Source organism: Ochotona princeps, chromosome 4, assembly GCF_030435755.1.
Source record: "Ochotona princeps isolate mOchPri1 chromosome 4, mOchPri1.hap1, whole genome shotgun sequence".
NCBI classification, from domain to species: Eukaryota; Metazoa; Chordata; class Mammalia; order Lagomorpha; family Ochotonidae; genus Ochotona; species Ochotona princeps.
The window spans coordinates 28,382,029-28,404,450 of NC_080835.1; the positions used below are offsets into that span (position 1 = coordinate 28,382,029).

At 39.0% G+C, this 22,422-nt stretch overlaps 2 protein-coding genes across 7 annotated transcripts in view; one reads left to right on the forward strand and one right to left on the reverse strand.

Moving 5' to 3' along the window:
- ELP4 (elongator acetyltransferase complex subunit 4) overlaps window positions 1–389 on the reverse strand; it is a 224,632-nt gene extending 224,243 nt beyond the window's left edge. The window contains exon 1 of the mRNA XM_058663218.1: window positions 124–389. Coding sequence (XP_058519201.1) covers window positions 124–343 — 220 coding nt within the window. The 5' untranslated portion in view covers window positions 344–389. The remainder of the gene's footprint in view (window positions 1–123) is intronic.
- Window positions 390–515: 126 nt separating this feature from the next.
- Window positions 516–22,422, forward strand: part of IMMP1L (inner mitochondrial membrane peptidase subunit 1) — a 75,153-nt gene continuing 53,246 nt past the window's right edge. Inside the window, exons 1-2 of one of the 6 annotated variants that reach the window (XM_058663224.1) lie at window positions 516–613; window positions 14,189–14,300. In XM_058663224.1, coding sequence (XP_058519207.1) covers window positions 14,278–14,300 — 23 coding nt within the window. In that variant the 5' untranslated portion in view covers window positions 516–613; window positions 14,189–14,277. Of the gene's footprint in view, window positions 614–14,188; window positions 14,301–22,422 lie in introns of those variants that run through there. The other 5 variants (XM_058663225.1, XM_058663222.1, XM_004585432.3 and 2 more) reach the window with 5 other exon arrangements.

Consider the following 22,422-nt stretch of genomic DNA (forward strand, 5'->3'; position numbering starts at 1 on the left):
ACTACAGCCTCCACGTCCGAAGGTCGAGGCAAGTCACAGAGACTTGTGGGGTCACAGTAGCTCTCCGACAGGTCCCCTCCCTCACTGCGCCCAGGGGTGAGCCCATCTCACTTCCGAACCGACCTAAGAGCTGGTCCAGGGCTGGCAGCCCGGTTGACACCAGCAGCTGTCCATTCCGCAACGAAGGTCGCGTGCCCGCAATGGACACCAGCCGAGGGCCGCCGCTGTCAGCAGCTCCCGCTCGAGGCCCCCTCCTCTGGAAGCTGGTGACGTTGCTCCGGCTGGATGCCGCCTTAGACCCGGTACCCTGGGCGTCAGGGCTGCAAGTTGCCGCTGCCGCCATCTTGCACTCTCCTATATTGACCCAATAGGAACTCTGGGAACTCAAGCAGCCGGCCTGTCACAGCCAGTTCCAAACTCCCGCCTTCTGGCCCCTAACTTGGCTCTCGTAGCCAATAGAACGCACGCGTTGCTCCCGAGTTAACCAATCGTAAGGCGTATTGCTGAAAAGTGCGCTCTGCGTAGGGACTGTGGACTTCTGCCGGGCCCAGGTGAGAAAAGCCCAACCGAGTTCTTACGGAGGGCGTTTTCTGGGATTCGTTGGGGGCCAGAGGTGGGTGATTTTCAGCCTTTTTTTTTTTTTCTGTCTGAGTGGCTTCATTCACGTCAAGTTCGTGAAGTGAAAAACCTTCAGGTCTTGTAAAGCGCCTCGTTCTTGCCCCTCTCCCCGATCTCCAGTATAGGGAGACTTTCCTTGCCAAATCTTTCTCTTCGGATTTCTGAGAGAAAATTCCTCTTCCCCAGACTGCTCCCATATGGTTGCGTTAAGTACTCGAAATTGGATGGTAACCTTAATGCGTTGCCTGCTGAACGTGTGGGCTTTATTTAGTCCCTAGTTGTAGGTGAGCTGGATGTATTCATTAGTGGGAAATCTCTGGAACTTGAGGCAAGTGTTTTTCTTTCCTTTTCTTTTTTTCTGTATCAGGTGAAATGTAGCTGACAAATCCCCATCAGAAGCTTTCTTTAATTTTAATTAGTGCATCTAGAAGTCTTGGAGTGTCTTTTTTCTGAGCTGTATCAATCACAAGTGTTGCTCTGACAACCTTCACACATTTAATTGTCGTTTGCTGGTAAACCACTGCAAATCACATAATTTAGATTTCTTCAATCCTCACCCAGAAAATGGGTAAGAATTAAATCTTTTCCATTTTATTTCTCTTATGATTTGTGTTTTCAAAATAGGAAGATAAATTTCCCATATGGATAAGTTAAAAGCCATGCTTTTGGAGTTAAAGTTTTCTGACTGAAAATAAGCTAACTGAAAAATGTTTTTAAAAGCCTCTCAAATAAAACTTTAACTTCTATGTTACTGTCTCAGTGATCCGTGATAGTTTTTAAAATCAGTACACTTAAGTGAAAAATCTCAATATTGAATTGTTTTAAATCTCGGACTGGTTGAAAGTTTTTGCCTGATTCTATTGGAGAAGTTGTAATTAGTGTCACCACCGTAGTGACTGGAGGAGGGGGTTTTCGAAACAATCATATTCGGAAAAAAGAAAACCCCACCTTGCCATTTAACAATATTGTGCTTTCATTTAAAATGTTTTGCCAGTACAAAACTTTATTTCAGTTGCTCGATTAAATTGCTTCATTGATTACTGCTTACTTAGATATAATCTTATTTCAGATCCATAGTAATGAAAATGGTCGTATCTGGGGGAGATAAGATGAATGCATTGAAAATGAACATATTGAATACTGTGAACCAAAATTCTCCTATAGTGAATAAGCACTAAATTACCACTAGGGAGAACCAAACAAAATGTAGGAAAACAGTACGATCTCCCATAGAAACATCGTGAATATTTTTGATGTGCAAACTTTGAAACATTACAATTGATTTTATGAGTTTCTTTACTACATACTTTCCTATTTCTGGCTGTATTTACTTAACCTTTTAGTTTTCTTAAGTGATGGTAACCATGATTTATTTATTTATTACCAGAATTAAAGAAGTATTTTCTAGTTTTGCCTATAATTTGAGCACTGTGACATATACAACCAAACACTCATGAAATGAGGATTTACCACTGGTATAGCATTATATTACATTAATTTTTTTTAAACAATGATAAAGCCATTGCTTCCAGGTCATTCCAGGTGTTTGGAATTGCCAGCATATAGTGGAGTTGAATAAAGAGCATTGGAATATGAAAAATGCTGTGGAAGGCAAGATTTAAAAGGCTATGTTTAGGTGTGTTCTTAATTAACTACTTATTGAGTACTTACTAGATTCTGGGAAGTGTGCTGAGAGTTCAGGTTATAGGAGTGAAAAAATACTTCCACTCTCCCCTGTTAAAGAGTTTATGATTATTGGTGGAGATGGACGGATAATTGGTTTAACAATGTAAACTGAAATAGTATGGAGAGAGAAGGTCTTAGACAGTTCCTGAGCAGGAAACTTAGTGTGATTTTTTTTCAAAGATAAGCAGAACATGAAAACATCAAGGAAAATAGAAGCCATTATGAAAAATGGAACGACAGCTCCTTCAGCAAATCTGCTTTCATACTTCTCTACAAGCACTTGTCATGAATTTTGTAGAATGGTAAGAGGAGACTAGAGAAGTTAGGCCAAAGTCTGAATTTTTTAGGGTTAGGACTTTACTTTTCCTAAAGATAATGGAGTCATTAAAATTTTATTTATTTATTTTTTTAAAGATTTATTATCATTGGAAAGCCGGATATACAGAGAGGAGGAGAGACAGAGAGGAAAATCTTCCATCCGATGTTTCATTCCCCAAGTGAGCCGCAACGGGCCGGTGCACGCCGATCCGATGCCGGGAACCAGGAACCTTTTCTGGGTCTCCCACGCAGGTGCAGGGTCCCAAAAGTTTGGGCCGTCCTCGACTGCTTTCCCAGGCCACAAGCAGGGAGCTGGATGGGAAGTGGAGCTGCTGGGATTAGAACCGGCGCCCATATGGGATCCCGGGGCTTTCAAGGTGAGGATTTTAGCCGCTAGGCCACACTGCTGGGCCCAAGTCATTTAAAATTTTAAAAGAATGATATAGTGATCATATTTGTTATGTATTGAATGACTAAACGTGCTAAGAATGGAGTGGCTATAGGTTTGATTGGATAAACAAACTGATATGTGTAGGTTGCTATAGGTAACAGTGGTAGAAGTTGAAGAAAGTAATCAAAGGTGATTAGACACCTGTGGATTACTAATAAAGGATAGAAATGAAGAGTGTGGTTATGATGTTTTAGTGTAAGGAGATCATAAGTTAAGATTTGCATCTGTTTTAAACATGTTTAGTGTGAGGTTAGCATGGAATACCCTAGAAGAGGTGTCTATTAGTCTGTCCGAAAGAGATCTTTTGTTAAAACATAGATTGAAATTGATGAACACATAGTGGCAGTTTATTCCAGCAAAATAGTTAAATTTATCGAAAGAAAGAACGAAAGGAAGAAAAAAAGAAAAAGGTAAAGATATACTTTAGAATTAAAAGCGAAAAAAATCATAAATAAACTTTGGAGAATATCAACATTTAAATACTGGAGAGTAAAAATGATTTACTTGTACGTAGTTGTAGTCCATACCTACGTATGTACATACCTTGCTTGTCTCCTGGATGTCTTTAATGGGATTTCAAACTCGTGGTACCCCACGACCAAACTTCTTGTATCTTAGTAAATGATAGAACTGACTGTAGAAATAGTGGCTTAATCCATGTAACTTCATTAAACTCGATTGGTCTCTCATACTTCATTCTGCACTATAAAATCCATTTTTAAAAGCCAAGGGATTAACGTATTAATAGATTTCTTGTCCTTCCTAGAGTGTTTAACCCTTGTCTTTGGTTCTCTTGTAGTCTTCTTTATGTACACAAGCCATCTTAACCTTGCTGCAATATAAACCTAATCATGCAAAACAGCACCTTTTAAGAACTTGCACGGAGGATTGCCTTCACATCTAGGTTATGTTATGAACATATAACGGACATAGTTGTCTGTGAGACTCACGAGTGTTTTTTCCAGTTGAGTTTTTCAATGTCTTCTCTCGCCCTAGAGTCTGTTACTGTTGTGTCTGCAAATAAAGTGTGTAGCAGAGATACAGGGGAGACTTGCTGCTAATCCTGCTGATGTTTACCCTTATGATTGAAGGAATCAATGCTGAGATCATGTCTCTGCAGAGGGAGTTCCTTACCCTTTTGCATTCTTCCTGGGAACTGTAGTCTTGACTTCAAGGTCACAGACCTATCTGTTTTTCTGCCTTATATAGATTAAGTCATACAGGGTTTAAGTTTGTCTGTTCAATATTGTATTTGAGAAATGATCATCATTAATGCATATAGTTGTGGATGATTTATTACTATGTAGTATCTGATGTATAAATTATGTAATGTAATTATCTGTCTTGTTCAAAGATGTTTATATGTTTCCCCTTGGTGCTCATTTTCTAACATGATTTAGCAATTTATGCTCTTTTGAAATTTCTTTAATAGTATTATTATTTTCCGTGATACAGTTTTGTAGGTATAGGTATTCCCTCTTTTTCCTCTCCTTTCTCCCTACTTGTTTCCACTCCCACCATTTTCTGCCATATCATTACAGTAGTATAGTCCTTTGGTAAAGGTTATAAGTTTACCATTCTGGTATTTAAATGCATCATGGCATTGTAGGTAGACACAGATAGAAAATCTGATATCATATTTTCAAGGTGTATTTAATAGTTTCATTGGAAGTCCTTTTATATGGGGAGTAGAGATGCCTACTGCAACAAATCTCCGCTTTCTGGTATTCTGGTCTCAGTTCTACAGTTCAACTATGACAATATATGTACATACTTGTTCACATATATCATATATTTGTTTTGTATTATGCATGAAGATTGCCTAATATCAGGTAGAACACATGATACCTGTTCTTTAGGGATTGGCTTATTGCACTGAACATAATGGTCTCCAATTGGGACCATTTTGTTGCAAATGCTAGGATTTTGTTCTTTTTAATGGCCGAGTGGTATTCCATGGAGTATACCATAGTTTCTTTATCCATTCTTCTTTCAGTGAGCATCTAGGTTGTTTCTATGTCTTCACTATTGTGGATTGTGACACAATAAATATAGAATTGCTTGTCACTTTTTTCCAAGCAAATTTCACTTCCTTTGGATATATTCCCAGTAGTGGTATAGCTGGTTCTTAGCACTCTCAATACTGAGTTCCATAGTGATTGAACTAACAGTTCCTTCAGCAGTAGCTGTTTACAGTCAGTAATTTATGTTGTTATCAGGAGTGTTGAGAATATCAAATGCTTGTCATCCTTAATACCTCGTGTTCTGTTTCCTCTCATTTTACACATTTTGAGAGTGTGTGTGATGTGGTCTTGTCCTTGGATTTGAACTGCTGAAGTGAAGCACTTGTTCATGTGTTTATAGACTATTTGAGTAACACTCTGTGTGGATTTACTCATAATTTTGCTAATTTTTAAAACCTGAGTTGTCTTTCACCTATGGATTTGTAGAGTTCTTTTAGGAGTTTAAGAATCCATTTTCTTTTATTTTTTAAGTTTATTTTTATCGGAAAGTCAGATATACAGAGAGGAGGACAGACAGAGAGGAAGATCTTCTGTCTGCTGGTTCACTCCCCAAGTGGCCACAACGGCTGGTTCTGTGCCAGTCTGAAGCCAGGAACCAGGAGCCTCCTCCAGGCCTCCCAAGTGGGTACAGGGTCCCAAGGTTTTGGGCCGTCCTCAACTGCTCTCTCAGGCCACAAGCAGGGAGCTGGATGGGGCCTGGATTAGAGCCATTGCCCATATGGGATTCCTAGCGCATGCAAGGCGAGGACTTTAGCTGCTAGGCTACCATGCCAAGCCCAAGAATCCATTTTCAAGGGCACAGTGCAGTGGCTCAATGGCTAAATCATCACTTTACAAGCACTGGGATCCCATATGAGTGCTAGTTCGTGTCCTGGCTGCTCCACTTCCCATCTAGCGCCCTGCTTTTGGCTAGGGAACATAATAGAGGATGGCCCAAGGCTTTGGGACTCTGTAACCACAGGGTGGGGGGTGGGTGGGAGACATAGAAGAAACAATTGGCTCCTGGCTCCTACCATCAGCTCCAGCCATTTCGGTCCCTTGGGAGTGAACCCAGTGATGAAATATCTTTCTCTCTGTTTCTCTTTTTTGTAAATCTGATCTGCCTTTCCAATGAATATTAAATACATCTTAAAATCAAATGTATTGGGCCTGGCACAGAAGTCTAGTGGCTAAAATCCTTACTTTGAATGTTTTGGGATCCCATATGGGCGCCAGTTTTAATCCTGCCAGTCCTGCTTCCTATCCAGCTTCCTGCCTGTGGCCTGGGAAAGCAGTTGAAAACGGCCCTAAGCCTTGGGACTCTGCATTCATGTGGGAAACCTGGAGGAGGTTCCTGCCCCCTGGCTTCGGATTGGCTCAGCTCCAGTCATTGTAGCCACTTGGGGAGTGAACCAGTGGATGGAAGATCTTCTTCTCTCTGTCTCTCTTCCTCTGTGTATATCTGACTTTCCAGTAAAAATAAATCTTAAAAAAAAACTTTTTTTTAAAAAAACCAAATGTGTTTTCTTTCAGTCTGGCTTACATTTTCTTCTATTTTTTTTCCTTTTTAAGATTTGTTAATTTGTACCGGCATGGTAGCCTAGTGGCTAAAGTTCTTGCCTTGCATGTGGCAAGATCCCATATGGGTGCCCGTTTGTGGCATGGCAGTTTCACTTCCCTTCCAGCTCCCTGCTTATGGCCTGGGAAGGCAAAGATGGCCCAAAGACTTGGGACCCTGTACCTGCTTGGGAAACCCAGAGGAGGTGCCTGGCTTGTGGCTTTGGGTTACCTCATCTCCAGCCATTGTGGCCACTTGGGGAGTGAACCAGTGGATGAAAGCTCTTCCTCTCTGTCTCTCCTTCTCTCTAAAAATCTGCCTTTCCTTATTGACTATACGATTTTTATAGAATGATATCTTGTATTCATATATTTATTTTTATTTCTAATATTAATTTTTTTCTGAAATTCTTCATGCTTCTCTTAGGTTTTGTTTTCCCTGTCGCACTTTTATAAAAATAAAAATTAATTTTTTGATAATCAGTTCTGCTAACTTTCAGGCAAGCCCTATTCTGTAGAGCTTCTTGTATTGTTGGAAATTTCCTGTATTGACACTCTCAATACAGGAAATTAAATGCTTATAACCATTGAGTACTTAAAATACGATGGATATAATTGAGGAGCTCAACTTTTAATCTTATCTAATTTTAATTGCTAAATTAATGTTATGCTTTGAATATAGTTTATATATCCCCCAAAGGTTCATGTGCTAGCAAGCCTAGTCTCCTTCTGATCTCTGAGCTGGTTGAGCAGATGGGGGCTGTGGGAAATGTCCCTGGAAAGAGTCAACTGATACTGGTGTTAGAATTCACTGGAGCAGTCAAGATTGAACAGTATGATTTTATTGAACACACTGTAAGCAAGCAGCATGGCAGGTATAACACCTTAAAAAAGTGACCATTGCTGCAAGGGAACAGTGGACCAACAGGATAGCTAGAAGATGGCAGTTGTTGCCGCGTGGGTTGCAATCCAAGAAGCATAGTTGTAACTGCATATCTTCTTTTTAATGGTGTTTTTCCCATTATCCAAAAGGTTTGCCAGGCAGGTTATTTACATTTGTGGGCCCAGCTGGGAGTCCTGCGATGCCTTTAGCTTTGGACTCCCCCAGTGTTCTGAAGCCACCCTCCACAAAAGATAATTCAGTCCACTAACTTCATGAATAGATCACTGCTGCTCTTGAGGAGTGAACTGGATTTAACAAGAGTGCTTAGGTCTCGTGAGTGTGGGTTGTTGTAAAAAAGCAAGGCCTCCCTGCATGCTTGACTCCTCTCCATAGGGCTAATTTGCTTTCTGCTTCTCCACAATGCTGGATGCAATCAGGAGGCCCTTCTGGGGCTCCAGCAACATGCTATTTGCACTTTGTAACTTAAGTGTTGTGAGCAGAATAAACCCCTTTAGTTTATACAATACACATATTCTGGCATTTCCTTATAGCAGTGCAAAACAAACTAATACAAATGGCTACATGTGGCCAGCTGCTAGATATTAAACTGCACCGCTCTATTTCAAGATTTTTGCCAGCTTTTTCTGTAACAAATCAGATAGCAAGTAGTTTAGGCTTTATAGTTCCTTTAGTGTCTGCTGTAGCTATTCAGCAGTGCATGTAAATGAACGCACATGACAGTTTCCCATTAAAACTGTATTTGTTTAAAAAGGGTGAATGCAGGGTGTGGTTCAGAATTTGCATTCTTTTTTTCTTCTTTGAACATATTAGTTACTCGATACCATGTCAATTAATTCCATAACATTATAAATTGTTGCTGATGTTATGTCAGGGTTTTTAATTGATTGGGATGATACTCTACCGGCTCTACCTTCAGACCAGAGATGGTCTCCCCAAGAAACCATTGAACTTATCTGGACAATAAGATGCTGGACTTTATGCTTGGTAAATGCTTGCAATGAAAGAATCACAATTGAATTTGAACTGTGGTAATGCAACAAGATGGAGGAATCCACCAATGAGGGGAGGGTTTGGGGAGGGGTGGGAGAATCCCAGTGCCTATATAAAACTGTGTCACATAATGCAATGTAATCAATAAAAAAAAGGGGGGGTGAATGCTGTGGCTTAAATGCTATATTGAATGTAAGTTGAAAAACCTTTCATTGTCGAGTATGTCTAGCAGTTTTTTTATAAATTCATTATAATGTTGAGGATTCTTCACCCTATTACTTGTTTGATGGGTGTTAGTTTCTTCAAAGGGTATTGAATTTTATCATGCTTTTTTTTGGTCTGTGGAAGTAGTCATATTTTTTCATTTTTAATTCTTAATGTGGTAATATATATTGATTTTCATGATGACCTGTCCTTATGGAAATAAGTCCCATGAAAAATGGCATGCAATCTTTTTTTTTTAAGATTGATTTATTTTTATTGGAAAGGTAGATTTACAGAGAGGAGAGACAGAGAGAAAGATCGTCTATTACTGGTTCATTCCCCAAATAACTGCAATGACTGGAGCTGAACTGGATCTCCCGCACAGGTACAGGATCCCAATGCTTTTAACCATTCTCTGCTGCTTTCCCAGGCCACAGGCAGGGAGCTGGATCAGAAGTGGAGCAGCTGGGACACAAACTGGCACCCATATGCCAGAACCTTCAGGAGGATTGGCCAATTGAGCTATCATACTGGCCCAAGTGTAGGTCTTTCAATACACTGCTGAATGTGTTTACCTAGCATTGTGCCAAGGACTTTCAATATTTATGAAGAATATTGGCTAGAGGTTAATAGGGTTTTTGTTTGTTTATTTTTTCCTTGTAGTGTCTTTGTTAGCTCTAGTGTCGTATAATACAGGCTTACATAATGAGTTAAGACATATTTCTTTTTAATTTTTTTTTTTTAAAGATTTTATTATTATTGGAAAGCCGGATATACAGAGAGGAGGAGAGACAGAGAGGAAGATCTTCCATCCGATGTTTCACTCCCCAAGTGAGCCGCAATGGGCCGGTACACGCCAATCCAAAGCCGGGACCAGGAACCTGTTCCGGGTCTCCCACGCGGGTGCAGGGTCCCAAAACTTTGGGCTGTCCTCGACTGCTTTCCTAGGCCACAAGCAGGGAGCTGGATGGGAAGTGGAGCTGCTGGGATTAGAATCGGCGCCCATATGGGATCCCGGGCTTTCAAGGTGAGGACTTTAGCCGCTAGGCCACGCCGCCGGGCCCTTCTTTTTAATTTTTTGAGAGTTTGAGGATTCATGTTCATTGTTGTTTTTCTTTTTGGCTGAATTTACCTATGAAGACAACTGGCATAGTGGTTTGTTTTGTTGGGATGTATGCACACATTTTAAAAAAGATTTCTTTGTATAAAAGGGAGAGTTAGAGACAGAGAGGGACACATAGCCCGAGATCTTCCACCCCACAAATGGCCACAGTGGTCCTGGCCGGGCCAGGCCAAAGCCAAGAGCCAGGAATTCATCCAAGTCTTCCATGTGTGCACAGGGGCCCAAGCACTTGGGTCATCTGGGCTGGCTCCATGTGTATACATTTTTAATGTACACAATATATGCAAACAGTTACATGTTTTTCCCTAGATTGTATCTTGATAATTTCATTTAATTCTTATAATGGTAATAAACAAGCTTAGCTTTATGTATTCTTAGAGTTGCTGCTATTAAAAAGTCACTACACACTTGTTATTTTAAGACAACATAAACTTCTTCTCATGATTGTAGAAGTCAAGAGTCTCCAATTAGCATTTCAACAGAGATGATTCTTTTGGCATGCCAAGGGAGAAGCTGTGCTGAGCCTCTCCCCCAGCTCCTAGTGGTTACTGGCAATGTGTGGTATCTCTTTGTGTTCCCTGGTTCACAGAAGCATCATTGCAATCCCTGAATATTCTGTTCTTAGATTGTGTTCTTTATATTATGCTTCCCTATTTCCTTTTCTGCCTTTTGCAAGATATTCTCATTTGATTTAGGCCCTACCTAACTCAATAGGATCACATTTTGATTCTTATCTTAAACATATCTTCCAAGGTCCTATTTCCAAATAAGGTTACATTCTGGGGTTCCAGATGGACATGACGCTGGGGGAAACAATACTTAACCACTACAGTTCACTTTCTAAAACCCTAAAATTCACTTCTGTCCCACTTTCTTTTCTTCTTAGAAACACTCCCGTTTTCACTATCCTATTGATAACAATTTACGGAATCTTTAAGAAAGTAGGTTTTTCTGCTATCCTCTCCACTTCCTCCTGACCCCTTAACAGAATTGCCCTAACATCCGGTTTCTACCAACAGCCTCTTTGACTGACTGACTTTATTTATGAATGAGAAAATCTTTAACCTACTAGTTCACTCCTCAGATGACTGCAGTGGCAGGACTGGAGCAGATTAAAGCTGGAGCCAGGAGCTTCATCTGAATCTCCCTCATGAGTGGCAGGGACTGAAACACTTGGGCCAATTTCTACTGCCTTTCCCAGTGCATTGGTAGGCAACTGGATTGAAAGTGGAGCTGCTCAGACTCAAATTGGTACCCACATGGGATGCTGGTGTTGCAGGTGGCAGCTTTACTCACTATATCACAATGCTGGCTCTAGCAACAGCCTCTTTCAGACAATCTCTGCTTTTACTGTTATCAGCTATCTGCTAGGACAATATCTTAGTTCTGGGTCCTAAAATACATGCTAGTTTCATAAGATTGCCATATGAGATTTCCAGAGACATGGTTGATTTATGTAACAGAAATTTATTTTCTGTTTTTGGGGGTTCAGAAGTTAAAAAAAATCAACGTCAGCAGTGGCTTGCTCATTCCACAGACTGGGAGAGGCTGCTTCCTTGCCTCTTGCTCCTGCTGGGTCCTGTTGTTGACTGTGGCAGCATAGCTCCGGTCTTTGTCTCCGTTTGTATGTGCTCATCTTCTCTGTATGTCCTTTGTTGTCTTTTGCAAGGGTATTTTCATTGGATTTAACACCTTTCCAATTTAGTATTGTCTCTTTATTTATCCTTACCTTAATTATATCTTCAGAGTCTGTACTGTATATCTCTGTATAGACCACTTTATTTTTGTATATATAGTATAAATATATCACCTATTAAATCGTTAAATATAAAGCTTATGGATAATTCTTTTCTTTTTTTTTTTCAAAAGATTTATTTATTTGACACAGAGAGGGAGAAAGAGAGAAGAGAGAAAGAAATGTATCTTTCATCAGGTGGCTGATTGCCCAAACTACTACAGTGGCTGGGCTAAGCCTAACTCAGGAGCCTGTAACTCTATTGGGTCTTCCACATGGGTGGCAAGGAGCCCTAATCATTGGGCCATCATTCTCTGCCTTTCCGGATATGTCAACAATGAGTTGGTTCAGAAACGAAGCAGCTGGTACTCCTATCTGGATGCTACTGGGGTGGGTGGTAGTGGCTTAACACACTGTACCACAACACTGGTTCCGTAATTATTCTTTTGTGAGATTATATTAGGACATTCTAATATCCTTAATGATAATATTTGTATTAGTGATGAATAGGAGAATCACTTTTTTCTCAGACTTTTTAATATTTTGTTAAAGTAGATGATTTTTAATGAGGTTATTGCATATGTGCATACCCATAAGAATAAATGTCAATAGAGTTCCTAGTTACTTTTCAGTATTTATTTTACAAAATACAATACATTCCTCTCACTTCTGTATTAGATTGTGGCAGGTTCATGACATTATATTTTCTTTTTTAGTGCTTCAAGATTAATTTTAAATAGCTTAGTAAACTATTTGAGTATTTGTACAGCAGAGGAAAATATTTTTATGAATAGCAGACATAACATGCATAGTTAGTTGAGTTTTCTGTTTTTGTTTTTATAAAGATTTATTTATTTTGATTGGAAAGGCGGATATACAGAGAGAAGGAGAGACAGAAAGCAAGATCCTCCGTCTGATGGTTCACTCCCCAAGCGGCTGCAACGACTGGAGCTGAGCCAATCCGAAGCTTCTCCAGATCTCCCACGCAGGTGCAGGATCCCAAGGCTTTGGGCCGTCTTCAACTGCTTTCCCAGGCCACAGGCAGGGAGCTGGATGGGAAGCGGGTCCTTCGGAGTTAGAACCAGTGCCCATATGGGATCCCGGCATGTGCAAGGCGAGGACTTTAACCACTAGGCTATTGCGCTGGGCCCTAGTTGAGTTTTCTAATCAGATGAGGTTGTACAGTATAAACACCATGCTAATAACTGGATAAAAGAATATATTCAAGGAAATTATTGCTACAAAAGGAAACTCGCTTTGTAAGATATAAGGGGTAAACATGGTAGTTTCATGAAAGGAGTAGATTGAATAAAATGAAACATGGAACTCACACATTGCTGACAGGCTGGGTTGATGGAAAGAAATAAGACAGTATGAGGAAAGTGAGGTGTACAAAGGCAAGGTAGAAGATGAGAGGGAGACCTAAGGAAGACAAAAGATGAAAAATAATGAAATGAATAGTTTTCTATTAAAGAAGACTAATATATTTGGTTTCTTGGTGATTCAGTGAAAATAATGAAGTGTTAGCGTCATCATAGTCTTGATATCTATGCAAGTCATACTGCCTGTCTCATTTTGCCAAAAGAAAATAGTGGGAGCCAGCTTACATGGTATTCATCATATAAAGTTAGATGACTGTTATGCCATTTTTATACTAGTAATTCATTGATTGGTAGTCTCATGTTACATGAGGTATATGCAATTGTATATAATTTTACTTTTGTTAAAGATGGGAATACATTAAAAATGAATTGGTAGATGATTCCGTCATTGTGGGAACATCATAGCATATGCTTACTCAAAGACGTTATTTGGCTGTATAATTTTATGGGACCACCATTGTGTGTGAGGCCTGTCATTTAGCACATTGCCTCTGTGTAAGGTTAGTATTCACATGCTGTCTCTCATCTTTAAAGACAGAAGTTTGTGTTTTGATGTAGACATTGAAAAGCAACATTCTGAACACAAATACCAACTAAATTCTAAAAAATATACAAACTATTTCATATTTTTCAAATATAACTTTTTTCCTCTCAGTTATAGGAACTGACGACGAATGAGTCTATCGCACATAATGTTTTACTGTTGCCTGAACTTTTTCAGCAGTATTATGTACATTCCCCATATTCAGTAAATATCTGACAGACAGTATTACACAGCAATATTGCAAAGTATTTTCTTATTGCCTCTTGATTCTTAAAATAAACCTCTTATATTCATGCTGACTTGTAGAAATTACTGTCTATACCCCTGCTATTGCTTGCATATCATCTAGGTTTAGAAAAGTTTGCTATGTCAGAAGTCAGAAGTGTCTATAGTTGCCCTATCAACTCCTTGACCACAGCTCTTCCCATATTGAATAGTATCTTATGATATATTTCCCAAATGTATTCTTATGCCTCCGATAATGAATTTTAGTATTGAATGTCTTAAAGATTGTTATCTGAAATGCCATTCGATATCTGAATTCAAAATCTAATTAATCCACCCAAAGAGACAGATGCATCTTGACAATTCAGAGAGATTTAGTCATATTATGTTCATCTCAGCATGAGAGAGAGAAACCTTTACCTAATATAATTTTGATTTCCTACTTTAGGAATCCTGAAACCATGGATCAATTACATATTCTTTGAGGCAGCTTTATATGTATTTTTCTGGATGTCCTGCTACTATCCTAAAAATTGAATGTATTATAAAACAGACCTATGGTAAGTGGGCATTTTTCCTCATTTTTCTTCTGACCGTTTCATGTTCAAGTTAAATCTTGTGACTGTTGTAATGCTGCTCCCTGCTGGACACTATAATTTTCTAAAGTTGGCACTTAATAAATGGGTAAATATTTGGATCTGTAAAGGAGGGTATCTTTAGCTGCTTTCAAGAAAAGAGATAATACACAAAGAAAGTAGCTATTATAATGTGCTATACTGTCACCATACTATTGGTATCTGGAGTCTCATGCCTGGTCAGCATCATCTAAGTTACAGCAAACATGTATTGATGGATACTTGCAAGTATCTCACCCACCTTCCTCCATTACTTTTTAGACTATGTGTGTTTTTGTAATGCAGTTATTTTGCTATTATATGTATCATGTATTTTGTAGTAGTTCCAATTCCTTCTATTTTTGTTTTCCAAAAAAACAAACATTTAGAGCTTTCATTATAATCTAAATTAGATAATGATTTTGTCTATTTTTAAATAAATCACTATGTTGTATATAGTGATCTTTAAGTTGTTTTGTATTTCTGTCCCATGATCCATCTACCATGTTTTCTTTTTTTTTTAAAGATTTATTTTTTATTACAAAGTCAGATATACAGAGAGGAGAAGAGACAGAGAGGAAGATCGTGAGTGCAATGGCCAGTGCTGTGCCGATCTGAAGCCAGGAGCCAGGAACTCCCTCCAGGCTTCCCTCCACGTTTCGTCCTCGACTGCTTTCCCAGGCCACAAGCAGGGAGCTGGATGGGAAGTGGAGCTGCCGGGATTAGAACTGTCACCCAGAGGAGATCCCTGCGCATTCAAGACTAGGACTTTAGCCGCTAGGCCACCATGCCAGGCCCATGTTTTCTTTTTTTTGTTGTAAAGGTTTATTTATTTATTTATTTATGTATTTTTATTGTAAAGTCAGATTTACAGACAGGAAGATTTTCTGTGTATTGATTCACTCTCCAAGCGGCCACAATGGCTGGAGCTGAGTCAATCTGAAGCCAGGAGCTTCTGGGTCTCCCACGTGGGTGCTTGGACCGTCCTCGACTGTTTTCCCAGACGGAAAGCTGGGAGCTGAATGGCAAGCAGGACTGCCGGGATTAGAGCAGGCACCCATATGGGATCCCAAGGCAAGACTTTAGCTGCTAGGCTACCACGGCGGGCCCTCTATCATGTTCTCTGTTGTACACAGTAAACCATGTTTACACAGTCACACGGTAGGAATTGAAAGGTATTGTCTGTTCCGTGTCAAGGACCCCTCACACTGCATACATACCTGAATGCTTCTAAATTTTTATGAATTGGAAGTATATTTTGTATTTTGTTTTATTTTGACATCGTTTATGTTGTTGAGCGTGATGCATGCCCATGTGGGTCTCCAGTTAGGGTGGAGAGGGTTCATTCTTGGAGGAAAGTGAGTGGGACAAATATCCCAATTTTGTTTTTCCTTTGAGGGAATGGGAGGGCACCACTCCTGTTGTCAAACTACGTCAGCACTTGGGGATGTGTGTCACTCTTTGATGATGCCTTAGAGACCCTGAGAAATGGAAGTAGGTTGTAAAGGTATTACTAGAGTGGTTTTGATACTTTAAAGATTTCATTGGCTTTGTTGCACCAGGGTTAAGAGAATTTTTCCAAGATCTGTTGCTTGGCAAAGTCTACCTTAGTGACTCCGTAGACTGAGGAACATGTTGCAAAGCTTTGCCTGGAAATTGTCCAACTGTTTCTGCTTTCAATCCTCTGATGAGCCACTAGACATCCCCTCCTGGCCTTTGAGCTGGTAGTCATGTCCCCTATGTGCATCTGGATCTGCTGTCCACTGCACAGGTGTCAGCAGCTGAGATGGCTCAGTCCTGATACATGCACTCCAAGGTTGGATCAGATATTCTGGGATTGTTCCTGTGGTCCGGGTCTGAGTCTAGTGGTCTAATTTGGGAGTCCTCCAAGAAGCCTCACCTGGGGTGACTTCAGACTTGACTCTTACATGCACAAGCCAGAACAAGGTCAGGTTTGATGTATCACTTGCACCAGCCAATGCACATACAGCTACCTTGTCAGTGCTACTCTAGCCATATATGTAAAGTGAGCCAATGGGTGCTATGGGCCAGCACAGCAAGCCTGCCACAGACCTGATGCTTATGCATCATACCAGTGGGTGCCACAACCTAGTCAGGGAAGCCCCCAGAGCCCATTCCTTCTTTGTCACACATGCCCTCTGCTCTTCCTACTTCAATAAATTTCTTGACTGCCTTCCCTAGGCAGTCTAAAGCTGGATGGGAAGTGGAACAGCCAGAAGACGAACTGGCACCCACAAGAGATTCTGGTGCATGCAAGGCTAGGATTTAGCCACTGAGCTATCGTGCTGGGCCAGAATTTTTGGAAAATTAAACATAGTAAATTGTTCTTTCATTATTAAAACATTCTTTAAAAATTCAAAATGTAAACCAAAAAATATGACTTGCAAAAATAAGACATCTTTGTTTTCTGTAAAACTGTTACTAGTTGTACTTCAGAAAATAGATTACTTTGAACAATTCTGTTTTAAAGTACATAACTTGCAGTTGTGTGTGTGTGTGTGTGTGTAATGCTCTGATGATTATGTAACTGGTATTTGTTTCACTACAAAGTGTTAGTGACTTTCCAGAAATTTGGACATGCTACTTTTTTTTCTTCAAGGTGACTAGGGATAGTTAAATACCTAGTTTTCTATATGACTTTATCATTCTCATTTGTATTTTTTTTTTTTAAGATTTATTCATTTTATTACAAAGTCAGATATACAGAGAGGAGGAGAGACAGAGAGGACGATCTTCCGTCCAATGATTCACTCCCCAAGTGAGCCGCAACGGGCCAATGCATGCCGATCCAAAGCTGGGAACCTGGAACCTCTTCCGGGTCTCCCACGCAGGTGCAGTGTCCCAATGCATTGGGCCGTCCTCAACTGCTTTCCCAGGCCACAAGCAGGGAGCTGGATGGGAAGTGGAGCTGCCAGGATTAGAACCAGCGCCCATATGGGATCCCGGGGCTTTCAAGACGAGGACTTTAGCCACTAGGCCGCTCATTTGTATTCTGAAGTAATATTCTTGGTTTTTGTTTTTTTCATCTATATAAAATCTTACTTATTTTCTTCCTTTATTCTATATCTTTTGGAGAGCCATCATATTATGTGCAGTTTTATGTCATGTACTTTCATTATTATGCTATTATTATTTTGACATGAATATGCCAAAATTTATTCATTCTACTGTTGGTAGATATTTGAGTTGTTTTTTCTGTTGGTTGTTGTAAACAACTTTAGCATGAATTTTTGTTTGCTTTGTCTTGTGTTTTTGACAACTATCCTAGTTTCATATCATATCTTTTAGTATCTGTGAGATCGTTGTGGCCTAGGTTAGGGCCTAGTATTTATTTCCTGTGTTCTCACCTCTGTGCTTAGAAAGCATTTGAACCACAGGCACCAAAACAGCTTGCCAAAGTGGTAAGGTTTAATCAGAAAGGTGAGGAGTGCAGACACACCTGGGCCAAGAAGGTCAAGGATGAGGGAGAAGTTTCTACCTTCTGTCCTTAGACTCCTCCCAGAGACACCAAGCCCCCTCTCAGCCTGGCCTCTTAAGGGCTGGAGACACACACAGCAAGTGGCTGTGTGACACACTCCCTCAGGTCATGTGTAATGGGAGGCATTCAGTGGAAAGGGGTCATTTGACTGACAGGTGGGAAAAAGGATTGTAAAGGCAAGAGAAGTGTGGCTTCAAATTTATGAACCCTTCCCTAGCTGCCTGCCAGAGTCCATGCCAAGATGACAAGTGATTCATTTAGATTCAGTGATTCAGGTTAAAAAACACTTACTATCACAAGTGGTATTTTAAGTAAATAGAAATAGAAAACACTTAATATCTATTTAAGTTAATTTAATGAAATTTAATATCTATTTGAGTAAATAGAAATAGGAAACATTTGATATCGCAAGTGGCATATTAAGTAAATTTGAATGATTCAGTGAGAAATTTGTTGTATGTTGAAAATAGGAAATATTAAATACTGAAAAAGTTCTGAAGTTATTGTAACTTTCTTTAAGGAAGTGACGTAAGTTTGAAGCAGTTTAAATGTATGATACATTTGGGTATAGTATAGCCATAGATACAGAATTTAGCACTATCACTTTGTTTCCTAGCCTGTTATGCTTTCTTTAACCCTTTCCCCTGAGGTCAAGGAAATTGACTCACTTGAACAAGGTCAGTTAGTAAGTTGGAACCGACCATCGTGCCTAGTTGGCAGTCACAACTTAAAGTAAATTCAACACATTTTCTTGAGTGTGTGCCATCATTTAAGTGGAAATTTGAATGATTTGAAATTTTACTTGTTTCCTATGGTTGAGAGTTGTCATTATATCAGTCATCTGTGGAATTTCAATAAAATGATTTTCTCAGAAATATGATATAGAATTGATGGACTGTTTCCTCTGGTATTGTCCTAGATTAACAGATAAATGTGTTTCCTGGGTGCTTCTTGCAATTTCATTTTTTTTTGTTTTTGTTGTTTATTCATTTTACCTCTTAGGTAATTCTTATCTTTTTGTTGTGAGGTTATTTCATTAATTTGTACTTAAAGCATTTGCCTAACAATATATTTAAGTGAATTCTTTTTTTTTAAAAGAAAAGATTTATTTATTTTTATTTGAAAGTCGGATATACAGAGAGGAGGAGAGACAGAGAGAAAGATCTTTGTCTACTGAGCTGAGAGGAGCAGGAGCTTCTTCCGGGTCTCCTGTGCAGGTGCAGGGTCCCAAGGCTTTGGGCCGTCCTCGACTGCTTTCCCAGGCTACAGGCAGGAAGCTGAAAGGGAAGTGGAGTAGCGGGGACACAAACAAGCGCCCTGGTGCATGCATGGCGAGCACTTTAGCCTCTAAGCTAGCATGCCAGGCCCCTAGTTTAATTCTTATGTATGGTTCTATCCCATCTATAATATAAAGATATAGAATGTATGACATCTTATTAAAAATTTCCTGTGTCAGAAACCAGTCTTGCCATTTTGTTCAGGTTATTAAAATCATTTCAGAACTGGGCCCCGTGACGTGACCTAGTGGCTAAAGTCCTCGTCTTGAAAGCCCCGGGATCCCATATGGGCGCTGGTTCTAATCCCGGCAGCTCCACTTCCCATCCAGCTCCCTGCTTGTGGCCTGGGAAAGCAGTTGAGGGTGGCCCAATGCATTGGGACACTGCACCTGCGTGGGAGACCCGGAAGAGGTTCCAGGTTCCCAGCTTTGGATCGGCATGCATTGGCCCGTTGCGGCTCACTTGGGGAGTGAATCATTGGACGGAAGATCTTCCTCTCTGTCTCTCCTCCTCTCTGTATATCTGACTTTGTAATAAAATGAATAAATCTTAAAAAAAAAAATCATTTCACAACTGATTTCCCATGAGCTGAAATGCAATATAAATTGCAAATATTCTGGTATAGCCTTATTAAGGAAATAAATATGGAAATTTAATTTTTTCTTATTTATTTATTTATGTGAAAGGCAGAGTAACAGAGATTTTCCATCTATTGGTTCACTACCTGATTGTTTAAATTACTTGTTGCTGAGCTAGTCCCAATCCAGGAGATAGCAACTTCTTCCAGGTCTCCCAATATGGGTGCAGGGTCCTAAAGACTGAAGTCACTTTTCACCGGTTTCTCAGACATATTAAAAGGCAATGAGGTTGGAACTGGAGCAGCCAGGACTCGAGCTGGAGCTGATATGGGATGCAGGTGCAAAGGCGATTTTACCCGCAGTGCAACAATCCTGGCTCCTTTTACATCTTTTCTTACAAACAAGTAATTGACAGTGTTTGAATTCTCCTCTTTTTTTATTTTTCCAGTTCTGTTGTGTATTAAGTAGTAGCTATTACCAGTTTTAGTTTATAATTTGATGATTAAGGTGGTTGAATGTTTTACATATGTATGTACACATCGACTATTTGGTTATTCCTTTTGGTAAAGTGCCTATTTACCTCTTTGGCCTATTTTTATGTTGGTGTATTTTATTTTTCTGGCTTGTATGGGTCCTTTATTGAATATAGGTGTTGCACTTATTTCTCCCACTCAGGTTTACCTTTTCATTTTCTTAATAGAGATTTTTATGCTTAATGATCTTTGTATCTTTTGCAGATTTGTTTGTCTACTCCAAGTAGGACTTACATTCATTGTTAATTGTTTATGTCTACAACTTTAGACTATATTTTATTTAAACATTTTTGCTGAGCTTTTTTATTCAAGAATCTCTGTAGAATGAAACCAAGAAAAAGAAACAGAAAAACCAAAACATCAGGAAGGAGATGGACTTTAGCTAATTACCATAATTATGTACTTCTGCAAAATGCCTACTTAAGTAAATAGAGTGTTTATCCATGTTACCTTGAATGCAGCTTCAGTGTGCTGTTTTATTCATTTGTTTGCCTTTAATAAGACTCTACTCTGTTATTTAGGGACAGATTTCATAAGGGGACAATGATTGTTATGATTTTCGATGTTTTTGACAATTCTACCAAACATAAAATTTTGTAAAGTAGTCACAAAACTGATCCATATGATTTCATTGGAGCATAATTTGCTCTCTTAAGACTTATGATATGAAATAGACATTTGTTTTTACTTGAGGGGAAAATTATGTTTAACTTTGTCAAAGCAATGTAGAATGCTGGGTGTTATAAGCTTTAAGCTTCTTTTCAGTTATTCGAAGTAGAACTTGTAATCATCCTTCCATGTGGATGTTCTGAGCATTGATGACCAATTATGCTCTTTATTGTTGAGAAATGTTTTCATTGTGTGTTCTCATCATGTGCGTTATTTACATGTTGGGAACATGCTTTTGTATACCTTTCTATTTTAGTTTACCTTGCTAATAATGTATATTATTAACTTCATGATTACTATACTACTTAATTTTTATTTATATTTCATAGTGAGAATGACTGCCTATCTTAAAATGTATGTTGTCTACTGAAATTAAAGAAAGGCAATTGCACTATGCATTTAGTACATTTTCGCTAAGCATTTAGATATGTTTCGCTTGTGAACTACCTTTTTTAGTGTAAAGCATCAAATTAAGTATTATTTTATCCTGTCTTTTATTTTAATTCATGCATTTAAAAACTGAAATTCAGATAAAAGATAGTTTCAAAATAAATTTAGTGTATTATTTATGAGTGGAGCAACACATTAGCATTGGGTTCAGAATAGATCATATCGCTTTTATTCCATCTTACAAGCTTAGCAGCACAAACAGAATAATCAACATATTATTTGGCTGTCATCTGCTGAACAGAAACCAGAGATCACAAGGAGGTTTTCCCTAGCTGTTGTGATGGCCTTTTTGTTCCAAGCCCCCATCTGGGAGGGCCATGGTGTGTTATCATATGGAACGCGGGGTTTTCTGTAATCTGCTTAGCTGCACTGCAGTTTCAATCTTCATTCCATGTTTGTGTAATTTATAATTTTAATGAGACCATGGCTCTTGTGGGTTTTGAAATATATTAAAAGCTCTTTTGTGCATATGCTTTTGTTCTTGCTTAATAGGCTCAGTGTATTTAAAACTGATGAATTTTTATTCATGATTTGGATGTCTGGAGATTAACTTACACTGAGTTTCATTGCACTCATCTACTGATAGAAATTTTTTTTTGTTACTGTTATTTTGTTTTGCCTGTGTGTCTGGTTATGTCTATGGATGTGTGTGTGATACTTTAAACTCAAAAAGGAGTATGCTCATACAGTTTTAAAAGGCAAGAAAAAAATGGCATGTCTAGGTCAAAAAATTGATTTAAATTTTGTTTGTCTTATTAGTAGTCATATTTCACCTTTGGTTAATATTTTGCTAACTAGTAAAATAATATCTGAAAAAGCAACTTTTAAGCAAGTTTATACTCTAAGTACTTTTGTTCATATTGTAATCATTTTCTAAACGTGATAAAAGCGAACTTTGTATTTTAGTTGTATGGTAGCATTTCAGTCTTTCTAATAAGAGCTTATGTTTCTTTTTAAAATATGTTTTATTTTGATGATATTTACGTAGTTGAGAAGGATGTGTGCCTATGTGGACCTCTGACTATAGTGGGGGTGGGGTATGGAAAGTGGATGGAAAGTGGA